Source organism: Acomys russatus, chromosome 31 (genome assembly GCF_903995435.1).
Source record: "Acomys russatus chromosome 31, mAcoRus1.1, whole genome shotgun sequence".
Classification (NCBI taxonomy): domain Eukaryota; kingdom Metazoa; phylum Chordata; class Mammalia; order Rodentia; family Muridae; genus Acomys; species Acomys russatus.
The window spans coordinates 1,617,710-1,641,152 of NC_067167.1; the positions used below are offsets into that span (position 1 = coordinate 1,617,710).

At 56.4% G+C, this 23,443-nt stretch overlaps 1 protein-coding gene across 1 annotated transcript; it reads right to left on the reverse strand.

Annotated features, from left to right (window-relative positions):
• Positions 1–3,898: 3,898 nt before the first annotated feature.
• Positions 3,899–22,224, reverse strand: Atp8b3 (ATPase phospholipid transporting 8B3). The gene is made up of 27 exons (XM_051139799.1): positions 22,179–22,224; positions 21,668–21,759; positions 20,305–20,418; positions 19,298–19,396; positions 18,990–19,051; positions 18,070–18,142; positions 17,910–17,980; positions 17,554–17,636; positions 16,112–16,270; positions 15,688–15,776; positions 15,068–15,258; positions 14,714–14,922; positions 14,152–14,183; positions 13,896–14,052; positions 13,466–13,654; positions 13,267–13,379; positions 11,888–12,052; positions 11,648–11,759; positions 10,911–10,986; positions 10,720–10,819; positions 10,209–10,575; positions 9,890–10,113; positions 9,040–9,123; positions 7,930–8,169; positions 5,746–5,884; positions 5,324–5,454; positions 3,899–4,597 (listed from the first exon to the last, which is right to left on the reverse strand). The coding sequence occupies exons 1-27, from the start codon at positions 22,222–22,224 to the stop codon at positions 4,010–4,012; spliced, it is 4,005 nt and encodes a 1,334-aa protein (XP_050995756.1). The 3' UTR covers positions 3,899–4,009.
• Positions 22,225–23,443: the final 1,219 nt, after the last annotated feature.

Sequence of the window (23,443 nt, forward strand, 5' to 3'; positions counted from 1 at the left end):
ACGCACACACATACACTGGCAGGTACACACACTCGCACACACACTGGAAGTTACACACACACAAACACACACGGCTGGAGAGACGGCTCAGGGGTTAAGAGCATACGCTGCTCTTGCCAAGGGCCCAGTCTGGGCCTCAGCACCCATGTGGAGACTTCCAACCATCCTTAACTCCAGTCCCAGAGGACCCTGAAGCCCTCACATGCACACACCCATACACAATTAAAAACAAAATGTTTGGGTTTGTTTTGTTTTTTGTATTTTTGCTTTTTAGAACAGGGTTTCTCTGTAGCCCTGACTGTCCTGGAACGCTCTCTGTAGACCAGGCTGACCCTTGAACTCACAGAGATCCACCTGCCTCAGCCTCCTGAGCTGGGACTAAAAGCGTGCGCCACCACCAGCCCTGCTAAAAATAAATCTTTTGTTTTGTTTTTTCGAGACAAGGTTTCTCTGTGTAGACTTGGCTGTCCTGGACTCGCTTTGTAGACCAGGCTGGCCTCGAACTCACAGCGATCCACCTGCCTCTGCCTCCTGCGTGCTGGAAAAATAAATCTTTTAAAACACACTAGCTCTCATTCGTCAAGACTGAGGTTCCCTCCTCCCCTTAAATCCCAGCACTCAGGAGGCAGCTGTGGTGCACCCCTTTAGTCCCAGCACTCAGGAGGCAGCTGTGGCGCACCCCTTTAGTCCCAGCACTCAGGAGGCAGAAGCGGGTGGATCTCTGTGAGTTCATAGAGTGAGGCCCTGCCACAAAAGATCTATGAGTCAGTGACAGGTTATAAAATATCACACACACACACACATTTGTAAATTTGTAAGACAGGGTCTTGCTCTATAGCCATGGCTAGCCTCTAGCTTGAGGTGTGCTCCTGTCTTAGCTTCCTGAGAGCTGGGATCACAGGGAGATGCATTGTCAAGCAGTTTTGGTTTTCTCTGGCTTTTGTTTTTGTTTCTGGTGGTGATGGGGATGGAACCTAGGATCTAGCACAGGCTAGGCAAGTATTCATCCTGACCACACCCCCAGCCCCTCACAGAGGATTCTAGGCGGGGCTCCACCCCTGACCACGCCCCCAGCCCTCACTGGGGGATTCTAGGTGGGGCTCCACTTTGACCACGCCCCAAGCCTCCCCCTCACGAGGAGATTGAGGGCCTCCACTTTTGAGCCACCAATGGAACCTTTTCAAATACCATCATATAGGCGCGTGCACACACAACACACACACACACACACACACACACTCTGAAACACAACACACGCACACTCAGACAAGGTCAGGGTCTTCTCAAGACCCAGGTGGAACCCCCATCCTGTCCCTCTGCCCCACACACTACTGTCCTTTCCTACCAAAGATCCTTCCCTCCACCGGGAACCCACAGCCCAGCACAATTCCTTTTAGCCTTTGACAATTCTCTCTGAAATACCTCAAAATATTTAATGTATAGTTTATGTGCTTAAAAAAACAACAACAACAAAAAAAAAAAACCTTAGCTAGTTTTGGGATTATGTGACTCGAAGCTTTATACCGTTCAATTATAATTTTGCAAATAATGGCATGTTTATCTCTGACCGGTTCCGTGGGAGACGCATCGAATGTCAGGGCAACGAAGCCAGTGGTCCCCAGGAGGGCGAGTGGGACCGGTGGCCTTCACAGATTTCCTATGTACAAGTCTCTTAGGAAAGAGAGAAAGGCATGCGACAGCTGTACCTTTCCCTGGCTTGTTCTGTTCCCTCGTTTTATGGAGTCGTGTCTTCTGAGAGTATTTATGATTCTATGTGTTCTGTGTTCAAATGTAATTTAAGAAAAAAAGAAAAATGAAAAGATGAAAACCAAAGAGGTGATGGACCTTGACTGACACTTGGCGACTTAGCTGGAGGGGTGGGCACGGGGTGTACTTCGTGAGCCAGCTGGCCTGACCTGTAGCCCTCTGGGCACCTCTGTTTCTGCCCTGCTCTGTGTCCAGTCAGGTGACAAGGTCGTGGAGCAAGCCAGACCTGCACACTGTCCACTCTGCTCCTCTCTCAAGCCCCGCCCTGTGTCCGGCCTGGCTGAGGACCATGCCCCCGCTTTGTGGGATCTGGGACAGATGTGGGTGGCTGCCCACCTCTGTGGACTCCTTGCCCCAACTCCCACCCACCTGGCTTTCACTTCAGCATAAACCTTCTTAAGCATCTTCAAAACAGACAACCAGGAAACTCATGAGTGAAGATAGGAAGTGGCCTTGGGTGCACCCCAATTTTCCCAGATACCAAGAGCCTTCCCAAGGCCCACTCACCTCTCCTGGGATACCCTCAGTCATAGGGGCATCCCTGAAGAATGGTTTTGTGACCCCTGAAGTGGGGTCACAAGCCAGCTTGTGAGTCTTTGCACCCCCCTCCTGTTCCGCACCCCCCCCACCCCCAACCCAGCCAGGTCTCAAGGTTGCAGGCCAAGAGCTGGTTTTGAAAGGCAGGTCCCAGCCAGGTGTGGTGGCGCACGCCTTTAATCCCAGTACTCGGGAGGCAGAGGCAGGTGGATCGCTTTGAGTTGGAGACCAGCCAGGTCTAGAGTGAGTCCAGGACACCGAAGGCTACACAGAGAAACCCTGTCTTGAAAAACAATACAAAACAAACAACCCCCCCCCCAAAAAAAAGAAAAGAAAGGCAGGTCCTATGTAGCAGGCTTGGGATGGAGGGCTAGAAGGGCTCCCAGCTGCAGGACTGCACCCCAAGGTGCTGGGGTTTGCCTTGGTCTCTCAAAATGGTTCAACCAAAGTTTAGCCACCAGGTCCGAGGGCTTTGGTGGGTGCTGGTGGAGCATCTCAGCCAGGAGTAGTGTGAAATAGGGCTCCTTCTGGGATCAAAGGCTCCAGACCTCAACTGGAAGACTGAGGGGCAGCCCTCCTCAGCCCCCCTCCCCCGTGACAGGCTTAAAAAGCTAAAGAGAGCTAGAGGAATCCGTCTGTATTGTTAGCCATCTCCGCACTGGTTTCCTTCCGCAGTGAAGTTCCTAGTCACCCACTCTATGTGTGCGCTGGACTGTGGACCAGTGCAGATGGAAAGCGCAGAGTCTGCCACCCAGAGGGCAGCACAGGGCGGGAGGGGTGAGGGGTGGGGGCACAGGCCCGTCTCCCCTCCCCCACTCTACCTTCCCCAGGGGTCAGGTCAGGGCCTGTCAGCCAAGCCAAGCCTGAGATGCAGACCGCATCAGCTCTTGCTTCTAATGGCTCCAGTCAGTGTTTCAGTGGAGGTGTGGCCTGGAGGAAGGTGCAGGTGGGTGTTGGGGTGCAGCTGAAGCCAAGGCTGGTGTGGGGCCAACATGGCAAAGGTAAGCAGAGCCTGGGCTCTTCCTTCTCTTTCTCAAAAACAATGAAGTTTTATGCACTTAGAAGAAAAAGGGACGAAGCTGGGTGTGGTGGCCCACGCCTTTAATCCCAGCATTCGGGAGGCAGAGGCAGGTGGATCGCGGCGAGTTCAAGGCCAGCCCGGTCTACAAAGCAAGTGCAGGACAGCAAAGGCTACACAGAGAGACCCTGTCTAGAAAAAGCAAAAACAAAACAACAAAAGGAGGAGGAGGAGGAGGAGGAGGAGGAGGAGGAGGAGGAGGAAAAGGGGACAAAGCCAACAAAAAATTCTCCTGCAATTAAACTCCTTGACCATAGGGGCAGTGTTGGGACGTGGGTTTGCTTTTGTTTTTGTTACCCTGGCTTCCCCAAAAGACAAGCTTGAGGAACGAGCCCACAGAAGGCCTGGGGCCAGAGGGACCCTGTTTTTATTAGGAAAAGGCAAGGACACGCCCCCTCTTGTCTGTGGGTGCTGTTTGTTGACTGGCCATGCCAGCTCCTGTAGGGCGCGATTACACTTGAGCTGTGTGGACAACTTGGGAAGGCACTGACACCCACTTCACGTGCGATGCTGCCTGGCTCCACCTCAGGCCTCTCTGCTCACCTCCAGGTGGCTTCTCTACTGTCCTGGATGACTGGGGACCTCCCAGCGCCGCGCTGGGGCCTCTAGCTCACTAAAGCTGTGGCTCTAGTGGTTCGTGGGGACTTCTAGGCGGCTGGGAGAGACGGAACCCTTCCAGGGGGGACCCCTCAAAGACAAGGACCTAAAGTCCAAGTGTTCCGGCTGGCTCACCAGCGTGTAGTGGGACGGCACGGTGTGGAAGGTCTGATCTTCAGAAGAGGACACCTGAAGTGACCCCAAGGTGGTACTTGTGCTGGCAGGGGCCTTCTTAATGCCGGGAGCATAGCTGTCCAAGTGAAGAGTGGTCTGGTCCTCCACTGTCTGAGTGCCCACATTGTGGACTTCCTCCTGGGACCCCCTCCCAAAGTGCTGAAGTCTCTTCTTGGCCAAGAATGAGATCCTCCGTGGGTTAAACAGCGACTCCTTGCGCAGCGAGGGTAAGTCTTCCTCAGATTCGTTCTGGGACTCGCCACCTCTGTCGCCTCCGTCCAGCTCCCCAGTCGGCCTGCGAAGGATGGTGCCCTGGGTAATAAGACTCGCGTAGCCCTCGCGGTGGGAGAAGGCATAGCTGGACCGGCGAGCTGGGATCCCGCGACGAAGATGCCTCATGGCTGGCTCAATGGCCACTTCTTCGCTTGGGACCTCCTCTTCCTTCTGCAAGTTAGGGGCATTAGGGTCCCCTGCATGCGAGGGAGCTTCTCCCAACACTGGGTCAACCAACTGGTGTCGGATCTTGGAAATGGATTCTGAGCCAGGATCAGAGTCCTCCACTAAGGGGCCCCGGGAAGAGGGCTGGGTGGGGAAAGACACTTGCCACCAAGCCTGATAGCCCACAAATGTCTCATAGCATGAACCACCATGCTCACAAGCCCTACCCTCACTACATGAATAAAGAAATGTCAATATTTTTTTTCGAGACAGGGTTTCTCTGTATAGCCTTGGTTGTCCTGGACTCGCTTTGTAGACCAGGCTGGCCTCGAACTCACAGCGATCCGCCTGCCTCTGCCTCCCCAGTGCTGGGATTAAAGGTGTGCGCCACCACGCCCATCTGGAACAGTGCTCTTCTTTGGAGACCGAGGTGCAGTCCAGCACATGGATGGGCCGTATATATCGTATAGGTTCGTGGATGGAAATAGTGGGGCAGTTTCAAAGTGCTTCCAACTTTCTATTTTGCCTAAACTATTCCAAACCCGCCTTCCTACCTCCCTGGGCTCTGAGCGACACAAGGCAGAAACCCACTGTGTCAAAGAGTATCCTAGTGCTTAGGGACTTGGGCCCCTGAGGACATCAGGAGGCGCCAGGGACCTGCATTGTTCCCAGGGCACAGTGTCTGTGATGGCTGCAAGGGGCTGGGGGGAGCTCTCCGGCTCGGCCTCTCACCTTGGGGCGCAGTTTCAAGACGACAGTTCTATGGATTGTGCGGCAGGCCAGGATGGGCAGCGTGTTCAGGGTCACATTGAGCAGGATTACCAGCAGGCTGTAGGGCTGGCTGAACACATTGTAGTCAGCAACTGTGGATGGAGCAGAGTATGGGGCAGTTGATTTCGGCCACCTTCCCCTCCCGCAGCCTCCTCCCTCCTGATGCTGGCAGATGCTTGCTGCTACCCTCCTGCTACCCAACAGGTCACCACCTCCTGCCCATGCCCCTGACACACACACACACACACACACACACACACACACACGCACGCACGCGTGCACGCACACACACATGCATGCACGCGTGCACACACACGCGCATGCACACACGCACGCACGCACGCACGCACGCACGCACGCACACACACACACCGGGAGCTCACAGAGGAATGGGAAGGTCTTTGGCGAGATCCTGTACAGCCACAGGCTCTGAGTGAGACTTGTCATGAGGACGTACGAGCCGAGACTGAGCACAATGCTGCCCACGCACAGCAACGTCCAGTACTTAATAATAAGAGTGACCTGGCAGAGGACCGAGAGGGCAGCGATGAGACATGAGAGGCAGGGGCCCAGGGGCCGCGGAAGAGAGCCCCTCAACGAAGTCTGTGTGGGGGTGCAATGTGGGAGGACCAGAGTTCCAGTCTCCAACACCCACACGGAGGCTGAGGGTACAACTGTGTGTGTCTGAACCCCAGCACTGAGGGCAGGGGTGCCTGGCGGACCAAAAGACCCTTGGAGCTTACCGGGCAGCCCAGCCTAATTAGTTGTAACTTCAATGGGAGAACCCATCTCAGAAAATTAAAGCGGAGTCCTGGGGAGATGGCTCCGGAGACGCTGTGTAAACCTGAGGACCTGAGTTCAAATCCCCAGCATCCATATAAAGCTGGGTGTGACACCACACACCTGTCACCTGAGCCCCCCTGTAGGTAGATGAGAGGCAAAGACGAATCCATAAAGCCCCATGGCCAGGGAGCCCCGCTGTTCCATAATATCCCTTCCCAGATTAAAACATGCCATCCTCACCCGGCGGTGGTGGTGCACGCCTTTAATCCTAGCACTCAGGAGGCAGAGGCAGGTGAATCGCTGTGAGTTCGAGGCCAGCCTGGTCTACAAAGCGAGTCCAGGACAGCCAAAGCTACACAGAGAAACCCTGTCTCAAAAAACCAAAACCAACCAAACAAAAACAAAACCACGCCTTCCTCAGGAAACTTCTTAAGCAGGAAAATTAAAGAACACAAAGCATCCCCAGGAACTCCCTGAAACTGACCAGTTTCCCTAGGCCCCTCCCTGCCAGAGTGAGCAGCACAAGCCACGAGTCCCCTCAGGAAGCTGAGCTGCAAAAAATGCTGAGACCACCCAAGCTGCCCGGAGGAGGGTCCAACCAAAGGACACTCTGCAGCCTGTGCCACGGCCTGCAGTGCACCCCATGCTGTGGAGGACTCGGTGACTTGGCTGTCTTTGAGCTATTTCTGCTCCTGTAAGTAACCCCAACAAAACTCATTGGTGCCCCACACTGGACTTTGGCGGTGCATGAGCTCCCTGTGTGGGGCGAGCAGATGGTGTTATGTCTCCCCAGAAGTCTTGTCACACCATGGCAGCAATGAACGAGACTCTCCCTTCGCAAAATCAACACCATCTCACTTCCAAGGCAGCTGTGTGTGCAAGTTCACACCTTTAACCCCAGCTGTGTGACAGCAGAGACAGGCAGGCCTTTGTGAGTTTAAAGCCAGCCTGGCTTAGAGAGAAAGGGGTGTGTGTGTGTGTGTGTGTGTGTGTGTGTGTGTGTGTGTGTGTGTGTGTGTGTGCGTGTGCGTGCGTGCGTGCGTGCGTGTAAAACAAAAAACCCAACCAGACGTTTAAAAGGGGAGCCTGGAGAGATGGGTGTCTTGCAGAGGACCCGAGTTCAGTTCCCAGCACCCAGTCAGCTGGCCCACAGGGACCTGTAACTCCAGCACACACACATATACACAATTAAAACAAATCTTTTGGTTTTGATTTGGTTTTTGTTTTTTGTTTTTTGTTTTTTGTTTTTTTGGTTTTTCAAGACAGGGTTTCTCTGTGTAGCCTTGGCCATCCTGGACTCACTTTGTAGACCAGCCTGGCCTCGAACTCACAGCGATCCGCCTGCCTCTGCCTCCCGAGTGCTGGGATTAAAGGCATGCGCCACCACGCCCGGCTTGATTTGGTTTTTTTGTTTGTTTGTTTTTCAAGACAATGTTGCTCTGTGTGGCCTTGGAAGTCCTGGACTCAACTTTGTAGACCAGGCTGGCTTCAAAATCACAGAGATGCACCTGCCTCTGCCTCCCTGAGTTCTGGGATTAAAGGCACTACCACACCTGGCCTTAATCCCAAATCTTTTTGAGGAGATAGAATAAAAAGTCAGGTTGGGGCCGTGGTGGTGCACACCTTTAATCCCAGCACTTGGGAGGCAGAGGCTGGTGTGGTCTACAGAGCGAGTTTAGGACAACCAAGGCTACACAGAGGGACCTTGTCTTGAAAAACAAAACAAAACAAGTCAGTGTGGGGCAGAGGCCTCCTTGTTTCTCAGAGGTCGTGGCCCCACCTACCTCTAGGGTGATGGACAACAGGCCAGATAATGCCACCAGTACCCCAAAGGACTGGTAGTCGCTCGAGCTGCCAAACTTGGACATGTCGTGACAGGCCAAAAGCGTTATGAAGAAGTTGATGAGGGATGTGAGGATGCCGTGGCCGATAGCTTGCAGGAAGATGCCGTAGTTGAACAGCTCTTCTTTCTGGCCGGCCACGTACAACTCAGGCATCTTTAGGCTCTTCTCAGCAGTCACGTCCTGGACAGGAGGCAGAGGCTCTAAGGGGAGTCTGGAGGGGGGGGGGGTCTGGAGGTGGGAGGGGTCTGGAGGTGGGAGGGGTCTGGAGGTGGGGGGGGTCTGGAGGTGGGGGGGGGGTCTGGAGGGGGGAGGGGTCTGGAGGTGGGGGGGTCTGGAGGTGGGAGGGGTCTGGAGGTGGGGGGGGTCTGGAGGTGGGGGGGGTCTGGAGGTGGGAGGGGTCTGGAGGTGGGGGGGGTCTGGAGATGGGGGGGTCTGGAGGTGGGAGGGGTCTGGAGATGGGGGGGGTCTGGAGGTGGGAGGAGTCTGGAGGTGGGGGCTTAAAGAGCCTGAGCATTATGTGACATACATTCAAACAAAACAACCCAATTTTCCTTTTTTTTCCTCTCTCTCTTTTTTTCGTTTTGGTTTTTTGAGACAAGGTTTCTCTGTGTAGCGCTGGTTGTCCTGGTACTCTTTGTAGACCAGGATGGCCTTCAACTCACAGAAATATGCCTGCCTCTGCCTTCTGAGTGCTCGGATTAAAGGCGTGTGCCACCATGCCCAACAACAACCCAATTTTCTTCCCACCAACAAAGAAAAAAAAAAAAAACTAATGGGAGGTGAAATTGTCTTTGTCCTCAGTCTCACTGTTCTAGAATGTTCCCTGTGGTTCTCTCCCCCCAAAGGTATTCCCCCTGACAGAGTTACTCTGAGTCACCAGTAGGAGGGACAGCAGGACGTTCCTTCCGGTCCCCCCTCTCCACAGAAGATCTGGTCCTCGGGGTACAGGACTCTCTCCAGCAAGGGGACCCCCTCCCACAGACCCCCACAAGACAGAGCTCTGGAAAGAACAGATAGCAGACAGCACGCAAAACACCACATCCCACTCACCTGCTCAAAGAGACCAATGTACAGGACTGGGAGTGTGGAGTACAGCAGGTTAAAGAGAGCCAGGAACCAGCCTTCATACAGGGGCTGCAAGGGAGGGGGCACCCTGAGGACGTCTGCTCAGGAGCTGAGGCAGCCGGCTGGGGCTGGCCAGGACAGGCCACAGCAAGGGTAGACATGGATGGACATTTGGTACTTTGGAATGTGGGGGACTTCTGAGGTGCTAGGAGCAGGCGGAAAATATGAGCTTCTAGAATTTCCTAGGACAGCATCAAGGTTGATTCAGACTAAAGGAGCTAGACTAGACCCAGGGATGGCCGGTCCCACTTGTCTCACTGAGCTAAAAAGCAGTCAGCAGGAGCCCACAGCGCAAGCGCTCTGGGATCTCCAGCTGGGCTATAATTGCCGAATGCTCACCTGGGTTCCACACCCAGCACCACATGTATGGGGCAGGAGAGTCCCGAGGGTCTGTGCACAGTAGGTCAGCACTCCACCAGCTGAGCTACGGCCGAGGCCACTCATGCTGTAGTTCCAACCCAGGCTCTAACTAATAACCTTAGCTTTGTTGTTGCTTTTTGGTTTTTTGAGACAGGGTTTCTCTGTGTCCTGGAACTCAATCTGTTGATCATGCTAACCTAGAATTTACAGATCCGCCTGCCTCTGCCTCCGGAGTGCTGGGATTAAAGATGTAGAGGCGTGTGCCACCCCACCCGATCTGCTCGGGTGGTCCTTGACTAGTGGCAATCCTCCTGCCTCAGCTTCCCTAGGGTTGGGATGACAGGCATGCAACAACACAGCCAGCTGTAAGGCCAGCCTCTGGGCTGTTCCCAGCAGGCCTCAGGCCCCCACACACCTGCGCGGAGAAGCCGTTGAATAGGGAAAACCATATCTGGGCCATCATGCTGGCCACCGTCTTGTAGAAGAAGTAACGCAGGAACTTGCAGATGCGCATGTAGGACCAGCGCCCGTGCACAAGGAGCAGCCGCTGCAGGTAGCAGAACTGGGCCAGCACGTAGTCGCTGTTCTGTACGGCCTGCATGCCCTCCTGACCCGCCAGCCCCACGCCGATGTCCGCAGCTGCAGGGGCCACGGCAGCCCGCGTCAGCCCTCCGGGATCCGATCCCCGGACTCCTGACTCCCCGCCCTGACCCAGCCACAGGCTCGTCACCCACTCTTGATCATGTTCACGTCGTTGGCTCCATCCCCGATGGCCAGCGTCACCACCTGCTGGTATTTCTTCACCAATGCCACCACCAGGGCCTTCTGCTTGGGGGTCACCCTGCAGCAGATGACAGCTTGGCACCGGGAAGCCAGGTCTACAAAGGCTCTCTCCCGTCGCACCTCCGGGCTCTCGTGGATCTTGCTGGCGGCTGATTGGGACGGTCCCCGGGAGGGCCCAAAGTTTTTCCAAAACTGTGAGATCCTCCGCGCCTGGAGAAAGTCCATGGCGGACATACCCTGCTCCTCGGTGACCTCATCCACAACTGCGTTCTGGACCAGGGCTCGGGGCTCCTTGCGCAAGGACAGAAGCAGCTGGTCCTGGGTGTCAGGTGTGTGTGTGGGGGGGGGTAAAGATGGGGAGAAGGGGCTTGAGTCACTAGGACTGCATCGCCATTTCTTGCCATGTCCCCAAGCCCGGGTTTCACCAACCGGTCTGCGCACCTCGCCGCCAGTGACACTCACCAAGAATTCTCCGTTGATGACCAAGGCTACGTTGTGGTGAATCATCACCTTGAACTCTCTCTGTTGGTCTATTCCGTTACAGTAGTTCTCCAGTAAAAGACTGCGGGGGAACATGGGATGGATGGGATGGCGGCCCTGTTGTCCCGCCCATGGGACTGTGTGAGAGGGTACCAGGGAGGTCACCTGCTTACTTGATGTCCTTATCTTCCAGAATTAACATGTTCTCCGACAGCAGCTGGCACGCGAAGCCGATGTTCACCGCTGTCTCTGCAAATCCAGCCACATTACAGTGTTTCGGATCCCGGAGCCCCACACACCTACACCCAGAGGCCTCGCCCACCACTGAGGCCTCATCCCTTACTGCCGCCTTCCTGCAGCCGGCCGCAGTGATTGGCCCGGAGCGGCCACGTGTCATAACCAGGCTAGCCAATCAGAGGTGGCCCTGGGATGGATTTTGCTGGATTTGGGGGGGTCTGAAGGGAGATAGGGGAGCGCAAGGTGGGATGGAGGCTGGGGTCCTGGGGACCGCACATTTTGAGCAAACAACGAAAATGTCCTATTTATTTCAAAGTCAGAAGAAGAAGAAGAAGAAGAAAAAAAACAAAGAAAACAAAACAAAAATAACCAAAATTTAAAATCTCAAAGATTGTCAAAGTGGGCCCATCTATACCACGGGTGGGAGGGAGGCCAGGACATCCCCTCAACGCTGACCAGGAGGCCAACCGGAGGTCACCTCAAGGCAGGTGTGTCTCCAAGGATGTGAAGGGGTCCCCACCCGGCTGCGTGATGGTCACGGTGAACGCAGGAGCGCCGGGGTTGTGCGTGCCCCGTGCCCCGCTCCTGAGGACAGTACTGAGGGCCTCGCGGCTAGCGGGACAGCGCTCCAACTGCGGCTTTCATTCCGGGGCCGGCAGAGCCGGGGACCCACCTGGCTTGTCCCCGGTCAGCACCCATATTTTAATGTTCCCCTTCTTGAGGCATTTGATGGTCTCAGGAACGCCGTCCTGCAGTTTGTCTTCAATGGCCGTGGCGCCCAGCAGCTGGGGGAGACGAGCGCAGCAAGTTCAGGAGGCACCCAGGCCCAGATGCAAGGAGGCCGCTGGCTTGCGGGTCCCCACGCTGCCCCCTCTCCTCGCCCCCTCTCCCTGGCCCCCCTACCCCCACCCACCTGGAGGTTCTGTTCCATCTTATTATACACCTGGTGCAGGGCCTGCGCGCGGTTCTGCAGCAGGAGGGCGGCCTCCCGGTGCTCCGGTTCCCAGACTTTGTAGGCGTCCTCCGACACCTCCTTGTAGGCCAAGCACAGGGTGCGCAGGGTCTGCTCTGCAAAGGCCTGCGGCAGCCCAGCTATGAACAGCCCACCCTGTCCTCAGGGTCCCCAGAGCTACAGCGCCCTCATGCCCTGGACCTTTGCACCAGCAGCAACTTCTCCACTAACACCCTCCCAATGCATGGCCCAGCCGACTCTTTCTTGACTTGATAGACCAGGCTAGCCTGATAGCCCAGGCTAGCCTGAGCTCCTCATTCTCCTGCCTCAGATATCCAGTGCTGGAAAGGAAGTTGTGTGTGTGTGTCTACTCCCCAGCTGCTCAGTGGACTCTCAGGCCCTCAGAATTGGAACATGTTCACTCTTGGAGGCTGAGGGTCCGGGGGCCCCAGAGGCTGGGGCACCAGGGAAAAGGGGGCCGCTTGTTTCTCGTGTTCCTCTATCCTGCTATGGCCTCAGAGCTTGGACCATGGCTGTTGGCTTACGGGGGTGCGGTGGGGTGGGAGGTCAGGCTTGATTGTCACACCAGGTCTCCAGAGGGGTGGGTGCCTCGAACAGACTTGTGCGCATCACTGGACCTCCGTTTACCCACCCGCTCCAATGGGAGACTGGTCCATTGGACTGAGCCCCTGGACTTTGGGTCTTCCGCATCCTGGAAGACCTGAACCCCTTCTCCCCACAGCAGAGAAGGGCACCCAAGAGCCCTCAGCAAAGCCTGTGGACGGACGGGGACACACACAAACCACACACACACACACACACACACACACACACACACACACACACACACACACCCAGCCAGACAGTTGGGCCCTGGAGGTGAGGATTATGTCTGAGACTTGAGGAATAAAAGAAATGAATAAGCAGTCACCACTGAGGCACAGGTGCACATGGTCTGCCTGTTGCCCGAGCTCAGAGAACGTGGGGTTGGCAGGACAGGGAGGAGAGACCAAGGGTTACACCCTCAACACTGAGACAGGGAGACCCCACTTCATCCACAGAGCGGAAGTCTAAAAGGGTCCCAGAGCCCAGCCGCAGCTGGGGAGGGTCAGGTGAAGGGGCATCCAAAATCAGAGCCCACCACCCTCCGGGTGTCCCTGTGGGTAGCAGAAAAACGCGGCACAGGCTCATCGCCTCGCAGCTTCTGCGTAGGGGATGGGAGTGGAACACAGGCAAACATTTCGCATAATGAACAACCTGCCCAAATGTGGGTGCCTGCCTCTGTCAGCACGCATGCGCAGTGGCCTCCCCCCACCCCCCGCCCCCAGCAGGAGACTCACAGCCAAGACTTCCTCTGTGGTGGTCTCTATGGGACCCTTCTTACGAAGACGCTCCAAAATTACTGTGTCAGCACCCTTGGTGTAGAGGCAGATGGACCCCTCTGGCTTCCGGACTGTGGGGTGGAGGAAGATAAGGTCCTGGTGTCCCCATGCCCACCACTGTGAGGCACAGGAGCGTCGCGGAGGGGCCTGCACTCACCCAATATGGACATCCGTTTGCGAACGCTATTGAAATCCATCATGGCTAGAACCTGGTAGACCCGCTCCTCCCCCAGCTCCACCAGGGTGATGGTGTCCTGGGTCCGGGACAGAAACACGTAGCCAAAGTTCCGGGCAGCGGTGACCAGTGCCTCCTCATCAGGGGAGGCGGCCTGGTACAACAGCTGGTCTGACAGAAAAAGGAGGATGTGTGGGTAAGAAGGGGTGGCAAGCCACCTCCTCCCAGCACCTTGCCTGTGGCGGCAACGCCTAACACCAGCCTCTGGGGTGGTGGAAAGACACAACCCCTGGGGACCAACAGGGCCCGAACAGCTTCCAGAGCCTGGTGACTTGAACCCAAGCGCAAGCGGCTGGGGTGGTGGGTTCCTGGATGGCAGGAGGAGAGCCGTCTTTAGCGCCTGGCCACTCACTGTCTTTCTCCTGTACCATGACGGTGTGGCAGAGGGCCAGCAGGCGCCAGAACTCTCGCACTAGTTTGTCCTCCTGACTTCGCACAATGTATTCCAGCTCCTCATTGTAAAACTGGAATTTGCCATCAGCAAATCGGTTCCAGGCATATGGGTTCAGCTAGAAGACGGCCGGGTACAGGGTCAGGTCACCTGCCACCTGCCACCCGCCACCAAGCCCATTCAGGCCCAGCGGCCAGGCAGGGGCCACACGGCTCACCTTCCGGAGTGTCCCGTGTTCATCATCTGAATCTGGGGAAAAAAGCCGCTTCAGGATTCAGCTTTCCCGCAGGAGGCCACACTGAGAGATCCCCAGAGCGGGCTTCCAGGGGACCTCACATACTATCAAAGCTTGAGACCTCAGGGATGGTGGTCTGTATCCAGGTGTCGATCCCCCAGGACAACCTCATGACCTCACAGGTGTGGGGGGTGGGGAGGGGCAGGGGTGCTGAGAGGGGAGGACAGGGGTGATGGGGGTGGGGCAGGGCAGGGGTGCTGAGAGTGGGGGGGCAGGGTGCTGGGGGGGTGGGGAGAAGCAGGGGTGCTGAGAGTGGGGGCTCAGGGGTGCTGAGGGGGGCAGGGGTGCTGGGGGATGGGGAGGGGCAGGGGTGCTGAGAGTGGGGGGCAGGGATGCTGGGGGGTGGGGGGGCAGGGGTGCTGAGAGTGGGGGGGCAGGGGTGCTGGGGGATGGGGAGGGGCAGGGGTGCTGAGAGTGGGGGGACAGGGGTGCTGGGGGTGGGGAGGGGCAGGGGTGCTGGGAGTGGCGGGGGGCGGGGCATCACCATAGATGCAGCCATTGATACAGCACTTTTTGAAGGTCATGATGTTCTGCGTCAGGGTACCGGTCTTGTCTGAGAAGATGTACTGCACCTGGCCCAGCTGGTCGTTGAGGCTGGTGCTGCGGGCCTTGGCCGGCATGTCCAGGGGCTCGTAGTACATGCTCACGTCCCAGTTGATGAAGAAGCTGTTGCCTAAGTAGATGAACTCGGCGCTGGGAACAGCCAAGGCCAACCTTGTCAGGTTCCTTCCCACCGCCACGCCCAATGGGGGGGGAGGGCACTCACAAGCCCCACCCCCATGGGAGGGGCACCCAAGCTCCGCCCCGTGGGGCGCCTAAGCCCCACCCCCGAGCTCACATGATGAACATGGCCATGGGCACCATAACGCTGAGCAAGATGAGGAAGCCCCAGAAAATGAAGAAAGACTCCATGGCCTCCGAGCGCACGTACAGTATCGACAAGTAGAAGTGTTTGGATTTGATTTCTTTCACCATGAAGTTGAAGCCACATGTTAGCAACAGGGACACCATCACCAGAGACATGAAGATCTGCAAGGGGGAGGGACATGGGTGGAGGCAGGATGACCTGGGGATGCCCAGCTAAAGGGGAGGGCGAGAGGGGAGGAAGGCTCCCTCAGGCCCTAGTCCAGCTCTGAGGCTCTTTGTAATCCCGGCTGGCCGGAGTCCTGATTCTCCTTTATGAGGCTTCCAGTTAAACCCCGATGCAAAAGGAGCCAGGGCAAGTCTGTCACCTCAGTGCTGTGAACAGGCAGAAGGATGTGAGTTCAAGGTCAGCCTGGGCTATATAGCAACAAAAGCGAGCAGGAGGAAGAAGAGGGAGGGTGAGGAGACAGCAGGGAATCCAGGGCATCTCAGAAGAGGGAAATCATCACGACATCCCTCCAAGGGCGTCCTGCGGTGCTCCTGGATCCTTATTATGACCACGAGGGCGTCCCGCGGGTGCTCCTGGCTCCTTACCATAACCACAAGCTTGTTCATCAGCAGGTCCAGCTTGGTCCTCTTCAGGTGAATCTTCCCACAATTTTTCATGATCTTTGTATCTAAGCCTGCAAGATTTATTTTCATCTGTCATATTCCTGCCCACCTTTGAAACATCCAACAATCTATCCATCCATCCACCCATCCATCCATCCACCCACCCACTCATCTGTCCATCCACCCATCCATCCATCCGCCCACCTACCCACCCACCCATCCATCCACCCATCCACCCACCCACCCACCCTTCCTACCCTCCACAACATTGCATTTTCTCAGCGTAACCATTTGACAGCCCCCAGGGCCGCACATCATGCAGCACATCTGCGGCCACGGCAGCCTTTGGGCCCCTCACTCACTTCAGGCTTCTCCTGTCCCCAGTCAGACTCCCAGGGCACTGTACCAGCATAGACGACCAGTCCATAGCAGGTGTCTGTGTTGCGGATCTTGCAGCCACGCAGGAGGAGGTTCCCGATGTCCAGTGGGTACTTCCTGTTGTTCCATTCCAGGCTCCCCACAAAGTGATGCATCCGGCTGTTGGGTTCCTCGCAAGTCACTGTACCTGTGGCGACCCCATGAGCAGCAGCCATATTATGGCCTAAGTAGTGGTCCTGGTCCCAGAGCTCCCTGACACATTTCTATTCAGTCTAGCGCAGGCTACCCTACCGGGTCTCTCATGGCACCCAGCACCATCTCAGCTTTCTCTGAAATGCTTCAAAGTCCTCCCACCATGACCTCAGCGGCCTCCTACATGCCTCCACCATACAATGACCCAGGGCCTGGCCCAGCACCTGGGACAGCACATGCTCAGTTAGCGTGTCGGGTATGAACGGGACTTCCAGAGAGGACTGCGTGCACGGGCTGCTGTGCAAACAAGCTCTTGCCTTCCCTGGCCTCTGATCTTTGGGTCTCCTCCCTCTGAAGGACACGGAAGCCCCTTGCTGGAATGCTGAGTGGCCAACAAATCAGGACCCCAGGACACTGTCCGCACCTAACATCTTGGTATGCCTGTTCTCTATGCCTGATCCCCAGGGGTCACATGTGACCATGAGGCCCTGTGCTCTTAGGAAGGCAAAAGATCAAGGCTGAAGCCACCTTCCACCAGAAGCGAGCTGCCTCAGATTTTGTTGATTTTTAAAATGGTTTGTTTCTTTTTTAGCTGTGTAGCCCTGGCTGTCCTGGACTCACTTTGTAGACCAGGCTGGCCTCGAACTCATGGAGATCCACTGCCTCTGCCTCCCGAGCACTGGGATTAAAGGCGTGTGCTACCACAGCCCAGAAAGTTTTCAGTTCCACGTCTGTGTGCGGGTATGTGCACATGTATGGCGCAGCCTGTGGAGCTCAGAGGCACTGAATCCTTTGGAGCCAGAGTTACAGGCTGCTGTGAACCACTGTGAGGCAAACTTAGGTCCTCTGCAAGAGCAGCGAGTGGTGGTAACCACTGAGCAATCCTCCCCAGCTTCCTGAGTGCTGGAATTATTGTAGGTTCTAAGGAAGATTAGCGAAACCAAGCTAGAGGGCAAAAGCCAGTGGCCAAGGGTTGAAAGACTGCATCTGTGTCTATGGTGCCATATGACAGGGCAGCAGCTGTGCCTGCTCACCGGGACACAGCAAACAGCCAGGACAGCAGCACATGGGCCTTTCTGTGGTAGACTAGGGACTGCAGGTATGTCGGCTGTGGGGGAGGGGCCCCTTTCCATGGGTGACCGTGGTAGAAGATACTATGACACCCCAGCCTGGCAAAAGCACAGGACTTGGCCTGAGCTGTGCAGGACACCCCCCACTCCATCTTGACCCAGCAAAAGAGGGACAGAGAGGCCCACGGGGCCACCTCCGATCCCTTACCATGGAAGGAAGCCATTTTCTTCGGGCTAGTAAGTTCATGGTGTGTGACTGTCAGAGCCTGTCTGAACTTCAGGTTGGTCTCCCTGGGGACAAGGGGATGGTAAAAAGCCATTAAAAAAAAAAGCAGCCAGGGACGACACCCTGAAGTGACAAGTCATACTTCCTCCGGGTGCTTGACCACTTTAGAGCTGAGCACCCACCGTGTGGACAGAAGGGAGGGCCTTGTCTGAGGCCACACAGCACATCTGCCGAAGGAAGGGTACAGACACACTGTTGCCTTGAAGGCTTAGCTGAATGGATGGCCACAAGGAAGTAGGGTTCTCCTGTAGCCCACACCCCCAGAGATCCCATTTTACCCGTCGATGTCCGCAGTTTCCACATAGCACAGGCTACTGGGCTCCGTGCTGGCCAGCAGCAGCAAGTCGGCCTGGGGAGGGGCAGGGAGAAGTCAGGACTGCCGCAGGACCGTCCCCTGGGGGTGCTCGCGGAGGGGGAGCGGGAGGGGGGACGGCTCACCGGGACGATGCTGTCTTTGCTGAGACACACCACATCCCCCACACACAGATTCTTCCATTTCTTCCAGAGGAAGCTACAAGGAAGGGGGTCTCCATCACGGCACGCACGGCTTACTCCCTACAAAGCCACCCTGCACGCCACCTGTTGTCACCTGGGGCTGCGTTTGCCACCTCTGCGGTCACTACTCCCGCTGAGCCATCCTGCTGCAAGGCTCAGCTCAGCCGCTGCTGCCTCCAGGAAGCCTTCCGAGACCACCTTAGGTCCTGCCATAGGACCCAGAGCCCCTCTGCATGTCCTCCTCAGACTGTCCTCAAGAAGCAGCCCCTATGTCTCAGTGCCTGTGTTCCCCAGTCAGATCCCCAGACTCTTTGTCCCCATCCCAGAACCAACCTGCAGCCAGGTGCACAGCAAGCGCCTAATAAATGCAGGCTTGGGTCCTGGTTGTACTTAGTGTCTTGTCAATTTTTTGTTGTTGCTGTTGTTGGATTTGTTTGTTTGTTTGTTTTTCAAGACAGGGTTTCTCTATGTAACCTTGACTGTCCTGGACTTGCTTTGTAGACCAGGCTGGCCTCACAGAGACCCGCCTGCCTCTGCCTCCTAAGTGCTGGGATGAAAGGCGTGTGCTGCCACTGCCCAGCGCATATTTTGTCAATTTTGACACAAGTGTCATCTGGGAGGCAGAAGCTCAATTGAGAAGCCTCCATCAGACTTGGATGGTTGATGTGGGAGGGTTCCTGCCCACTGTGGGCGGGGCCGCTCCTAGGCAGGTGGCCTGGGCTCAGTGAGCTACAGAGAGCAAGCCACTAAGCTGTGTTCCTCCGTGGCCTCAGCATCCACTCCTGCCTTGAGTTCCCGCCCCCATGATTAGAGTCCCCTTGTCCCCAGATGTCCCCCATTCCCGCGCTGCCCGTCAGCCTCACCTCTTCCCCTTCAGGATCTGACAGGGCCTATTGTTGATGATCTTATCGCTCCTGTGCCGACCCTGGACCGACAGAGTGCAGATCAGACAGGCGGTCCTATCCCGTGTCCTCTCGGCCAGGTTCATGCCCAACGGCGCCATTTCCGGGCCTCAGAGTGGATCACCGTGACAGAGAGGCGGCAGGCAGAGGCAGGAGAGCGAGACAGCCCACACACCTGCCTCCGAGCCCCACCCCACTCCCTGTGTGTGTGGTCTGTGGACAGTCCCAAGTCCCCATACCCTGCGTAGGGCCGGCCTAGCCCCACTCACGATGTCATCCACGAGGTCACGGGTGGCCCGGATCATAAGCAGGCAGACCAGAGGTGCAAAAAGCGTGAACCAGGGCAGCGTGGAGACCTCAGGGATGCTCTGTGGGGACCAGAGAGTCACAGGCTCCACCCTCCCCTTCTCCTCACGGGAGCCCTTTCTCAGACCACCTCCCCATCCTATCCCCACTAGGAAACCAGTTTCCATCTCTTTCAGACCTGAGCCCTGTCTCCTGTCACCTCCAGGCTACCACCTTTCCAGACTGCCATTTGGCCCCCAAGTCTCCTGCAGACAGAGGTGGGGGTGGGCAAGCTGGATGATATCACCCCCTACACACAGTAGGGGCTCAATACATGCCCTGTAGCTTAAGGGGGTGACAAACAGAACAGAGGAGATGCTAAGCTGGTGGCTGCTCCAGAGACACTGCTCACAGGCAGAGGCAGAGGCACTGCCGGCAGGCGAGGCATCAACCAGGTGCCAAGAACTGGCCCACTGTAAGGTGCCAGGCTGCCAAGCCCCAGAGCCTGGTCACGCAGCGGGGAGAGCCGAGGGAATACTGCAAAGCCCTACCGCCTTTCTGATCCTGCAGCCAGAATTCCTGGGCACTTGCTGATTGTAAAGACTTAAGGTGGCTCACACCTTTAATCCCAGCACTTGGGAGGCAGAGGCAGGCGGATCACTGCGAGTTCAAGGCCAGCCTGGTCTACAAAGCGAGCTCAGGACAGCCAAGGCTACACAGAGAGACCCTGTCTCAACCCCCCCCCCCCAAAAGACGTAAGGTAGCATTTGCTGGGTGCCTGCCACATACAAGGCCCCAGGGCACTGTTTGCTGAAAAGCCCCTGCATGCCAGGGACTGAGGGGAGGCGAGAGGGCCTTTAGGTACCCCGTCACACAGACCCGAGCACAAGAGTCTTCAGTGAAAAGCCCCCAGGGTGCTCCGGGAACCACCCGACCCCCCATGGTGGCTGTTGTGACCCTGAGGCCCCGCCCACCGGCCAGCCCCGCCCACCTGCAGGATGATGATGAAAAGGAAGTAGAGATTGGACACGCGACGGAACTGCTCGAACAGGTTCAGAGGCAGGAAGGAGAAGAAGTTGTATTTGGCTGTGTGGATGGCGTTGGTCTAGGACAAGAGCGGTCAGTTGTTGGCGCGTGCGCGGTGCAGCCCCAGCGCACCAGGCTGCCCACCCATCCCAGATGCGACTCCCGTAAGGCCTGGGCACCATCAGTAAAGCATACAGCAGGCAACACGGAACGTCTGCTAGGCCTCTGGCCCACATGGTAACTCCAAGGTTTCCAGCCAGATTTACCGAGCACCTGCTGAGGCCGCGGTCTTGGTGGAGCGCCAGCTGAAGGCAAGGCCTCCTGCAGACCTTAACTGAGGTTCTACTACTGAGTGAGAGACAGCAAGGGATTGTGGGTATGCCTGGCGGGAGTCCCTCACTGTCAGCAGCTGGGTTAGCTCACAGAGAACAGAGTGAATTTAGAGGCTTGGTGAGCACAGACACTGTCATTGGGATAAAAATAAGAAATACATGGTGGCGCACGCCTTTAATCCCAGCACTTGGGAGGCAGAGGCAGGTGGATCGATGTGAGTTCGAGGCCAGCCTGGTCTACAACGTAAGTCCAGGACAGTCAAGGCTACACAGAGAAACCCTGTCTTGAAAAACCAAAAAAAAAAGGGGGGGGGGGCTGGAGAGATGGCTCAGAGGTTAAGGGGGCTACCTGCTCTTCCCACAACCACATGGTAGCTCACAACCATCTATAATGAGATCTAGTGCCCTCTTCTGGCATGCAGGGGTATATGCAGGCAAAACAATGTATATATAATAAATATTAGAAAGAAAGGAAAGAAAGAAAGAAAGAAAGAAAGAAAGAAAGAAAGAAAGAAAGAAAGAAAGAAAGAAAGAAAAAGGAAGCTGAGGCAGAAAGACTTGAGTCCCCCCCCCACACCTCGTAAGTGGCTGAAGGCGTGGTCAGAGAACGGAGGCCCACTCCCACCCCACTCCCACCCCCACCCCCAGCTTTGGTTCCATTCCTATTCCTGCAAAAATAAATAAACTGGGCCAGGTGACACAGGCTGTTAGTCCTAGCCAGAGGGAAGCTGAGGCAGGATTCTCAGGGGTTAAAGCACAGCCTAGGTTGTCTTTAATCCCAGAGGCAGGAGGATCTCTGTGAGTTCGAGGCCAGCCTGGTCTACAAAGCCAGTCCAGGATAGCCAGGGCTACACAGAGAGACCCTGTCTTGGAAAACAGAAGAAGAAGAAGAAGGAGGAGGAGGAGAAGGAAGAGAACTCCCAGGGTGTATCCTGGGGCCAGGCGCAGGGTGGGCCCCCCAGGGCACAGCTTGGGGGTGGGGGCAGGACGACTCACCTTGTACTTCTTCTGCCTCCAGCACAGGAAGCCCTTCTTCTTGAACTGCTTGTGGTAGGTCCTGTCATTGGCTTTTACCTCCCAGGTGAACTCTGCCAGGAGGAGAGGCAGGAGCTGCTGGGGCTCAGCCAGGGACAGCCGCCAACCCGTCGCCCTGGAGCCTGAGGCCTAATAGGCCCCCGGGGGGGCCCCAGGTACCGTGGATGCCCATCTCAGGCCAGGGCTTTGGTAAACATCAGAAGTGGACGACAGAACGCTGCTGGGCACAGCAGGTCCCTGCACTGGCTGCCAGTGGTAGGTTCAGTGGACGCTCAGGTGCTCGCACCCCTAAAATCCCTTCCACTCAGGAGAACTGGGTCCCAGGGACTCCTTGATCACCTGATTAGACTGAGGACACAGCCCCAGTCATGGCAGCCCCATTTGGTCCGTAGTGCAAACTGGGGCGTACCCCCCTCTGTTCCCCACTTCTCCTCCCTCTTCACCCTGCCATACCGGTGACACAGGACCGCACCTCTGCCATTATCATCTAGGTCTTCCCCAAGGTGAACATCATCCATGTTGGTGGGGCTGTGGGGTTCGGAAGAGAGACCTAAGTGACAGTCACCCTGTCCCACAGTCTTTCTGGATGATGTCTGTCACTGCCCTCAAAGACCTCTCTCTAAAATACCGCCTTGCAAGCCGGACGGGTCATCCTGACACCTGGAAGGCTGCCTGGTGTGGGGCGTGCAGCAAGACCCTGCCTTAGAATAAAAGCAAAGGCTGGGGGGTAGCTGAGAGGAAATCCCTGTCTGTGTCATAGACGCTGTGGTAGCACCTCCAGTCTCCTCTGTGCCCCTCCTGTTCCACCTGCTGGCCCAGCTAGCACCCCACACATGCTCAGTCCATATGTGCTGACCTGACTCCACAGGGGCCAAGGGGTGGGGTGTGTGTGTGTGTGTGTGTGTGTGTGTGTGTGTGTGTGTGTGTGTGACATCTCACAGACCATGAAACCACATCAAAATAGATCTGGCCTGGTGTGGTGACACGCACCTTTAGTCCCAGCACTTGGAACACTGAAACAGGGGGATGACGTCCATGAGTTCAAGGCCCCACCTGAGTGTGGTGACAGCTGTCAGCTGATAATCTTTCTCAATTTTTTTCTTTTCTTTTCTTTTTTTTTTTTTTAAGACAGGGTCTCATTATGTAGACCACTCTGGCCTTGAACGCATGACTCTCCTGAGTCCTGGAGTAGCTAGGACGACCGACATCGGTGTGTCATCCCTGGCTGGGAACTTGAGTCTGGCTTTGTACCTGGGGATCCTGGCCTCTGCTGCAAAACTCTACAAATCATACCCAGGCAAAGAGCAGCTGACCCCACCCTGGCAGCTCTTCCCCCCTACCCCCCCCCCGCACCTCTCCCACCTCCCATCCCTTCCCTGATGGGTGCCTTCCTCACCCTTGGTATCTCATCCTGTACTTGCCAGACCGGCCTGTGGGGATCCTGCGCCTCCTGCGGGCCTCCTGGGTCGCTGGGGTGTCCCCCATCTTGCCTCTGCTCACCTCTCTCCTAGCGCTTTCACTGTCTTACTGTCTGATGAACCCCACATCTCCCCCAGGACAGGGACTGTTGGTGTCTGAGTCATGTGTGTCCTCAGGGCATCCGGGGGCTGGGCCTCCTCCTGGCTTAGCGCCAGCTCTGGGTCCTGGGAGACTGGGGCCTTTTTACCTGACTCTCAGGTGAGGGTAACTGTGGCTGGAGGCCTGTGTGGGAGACTCTGGGGGAGGCTGAGCTCATAG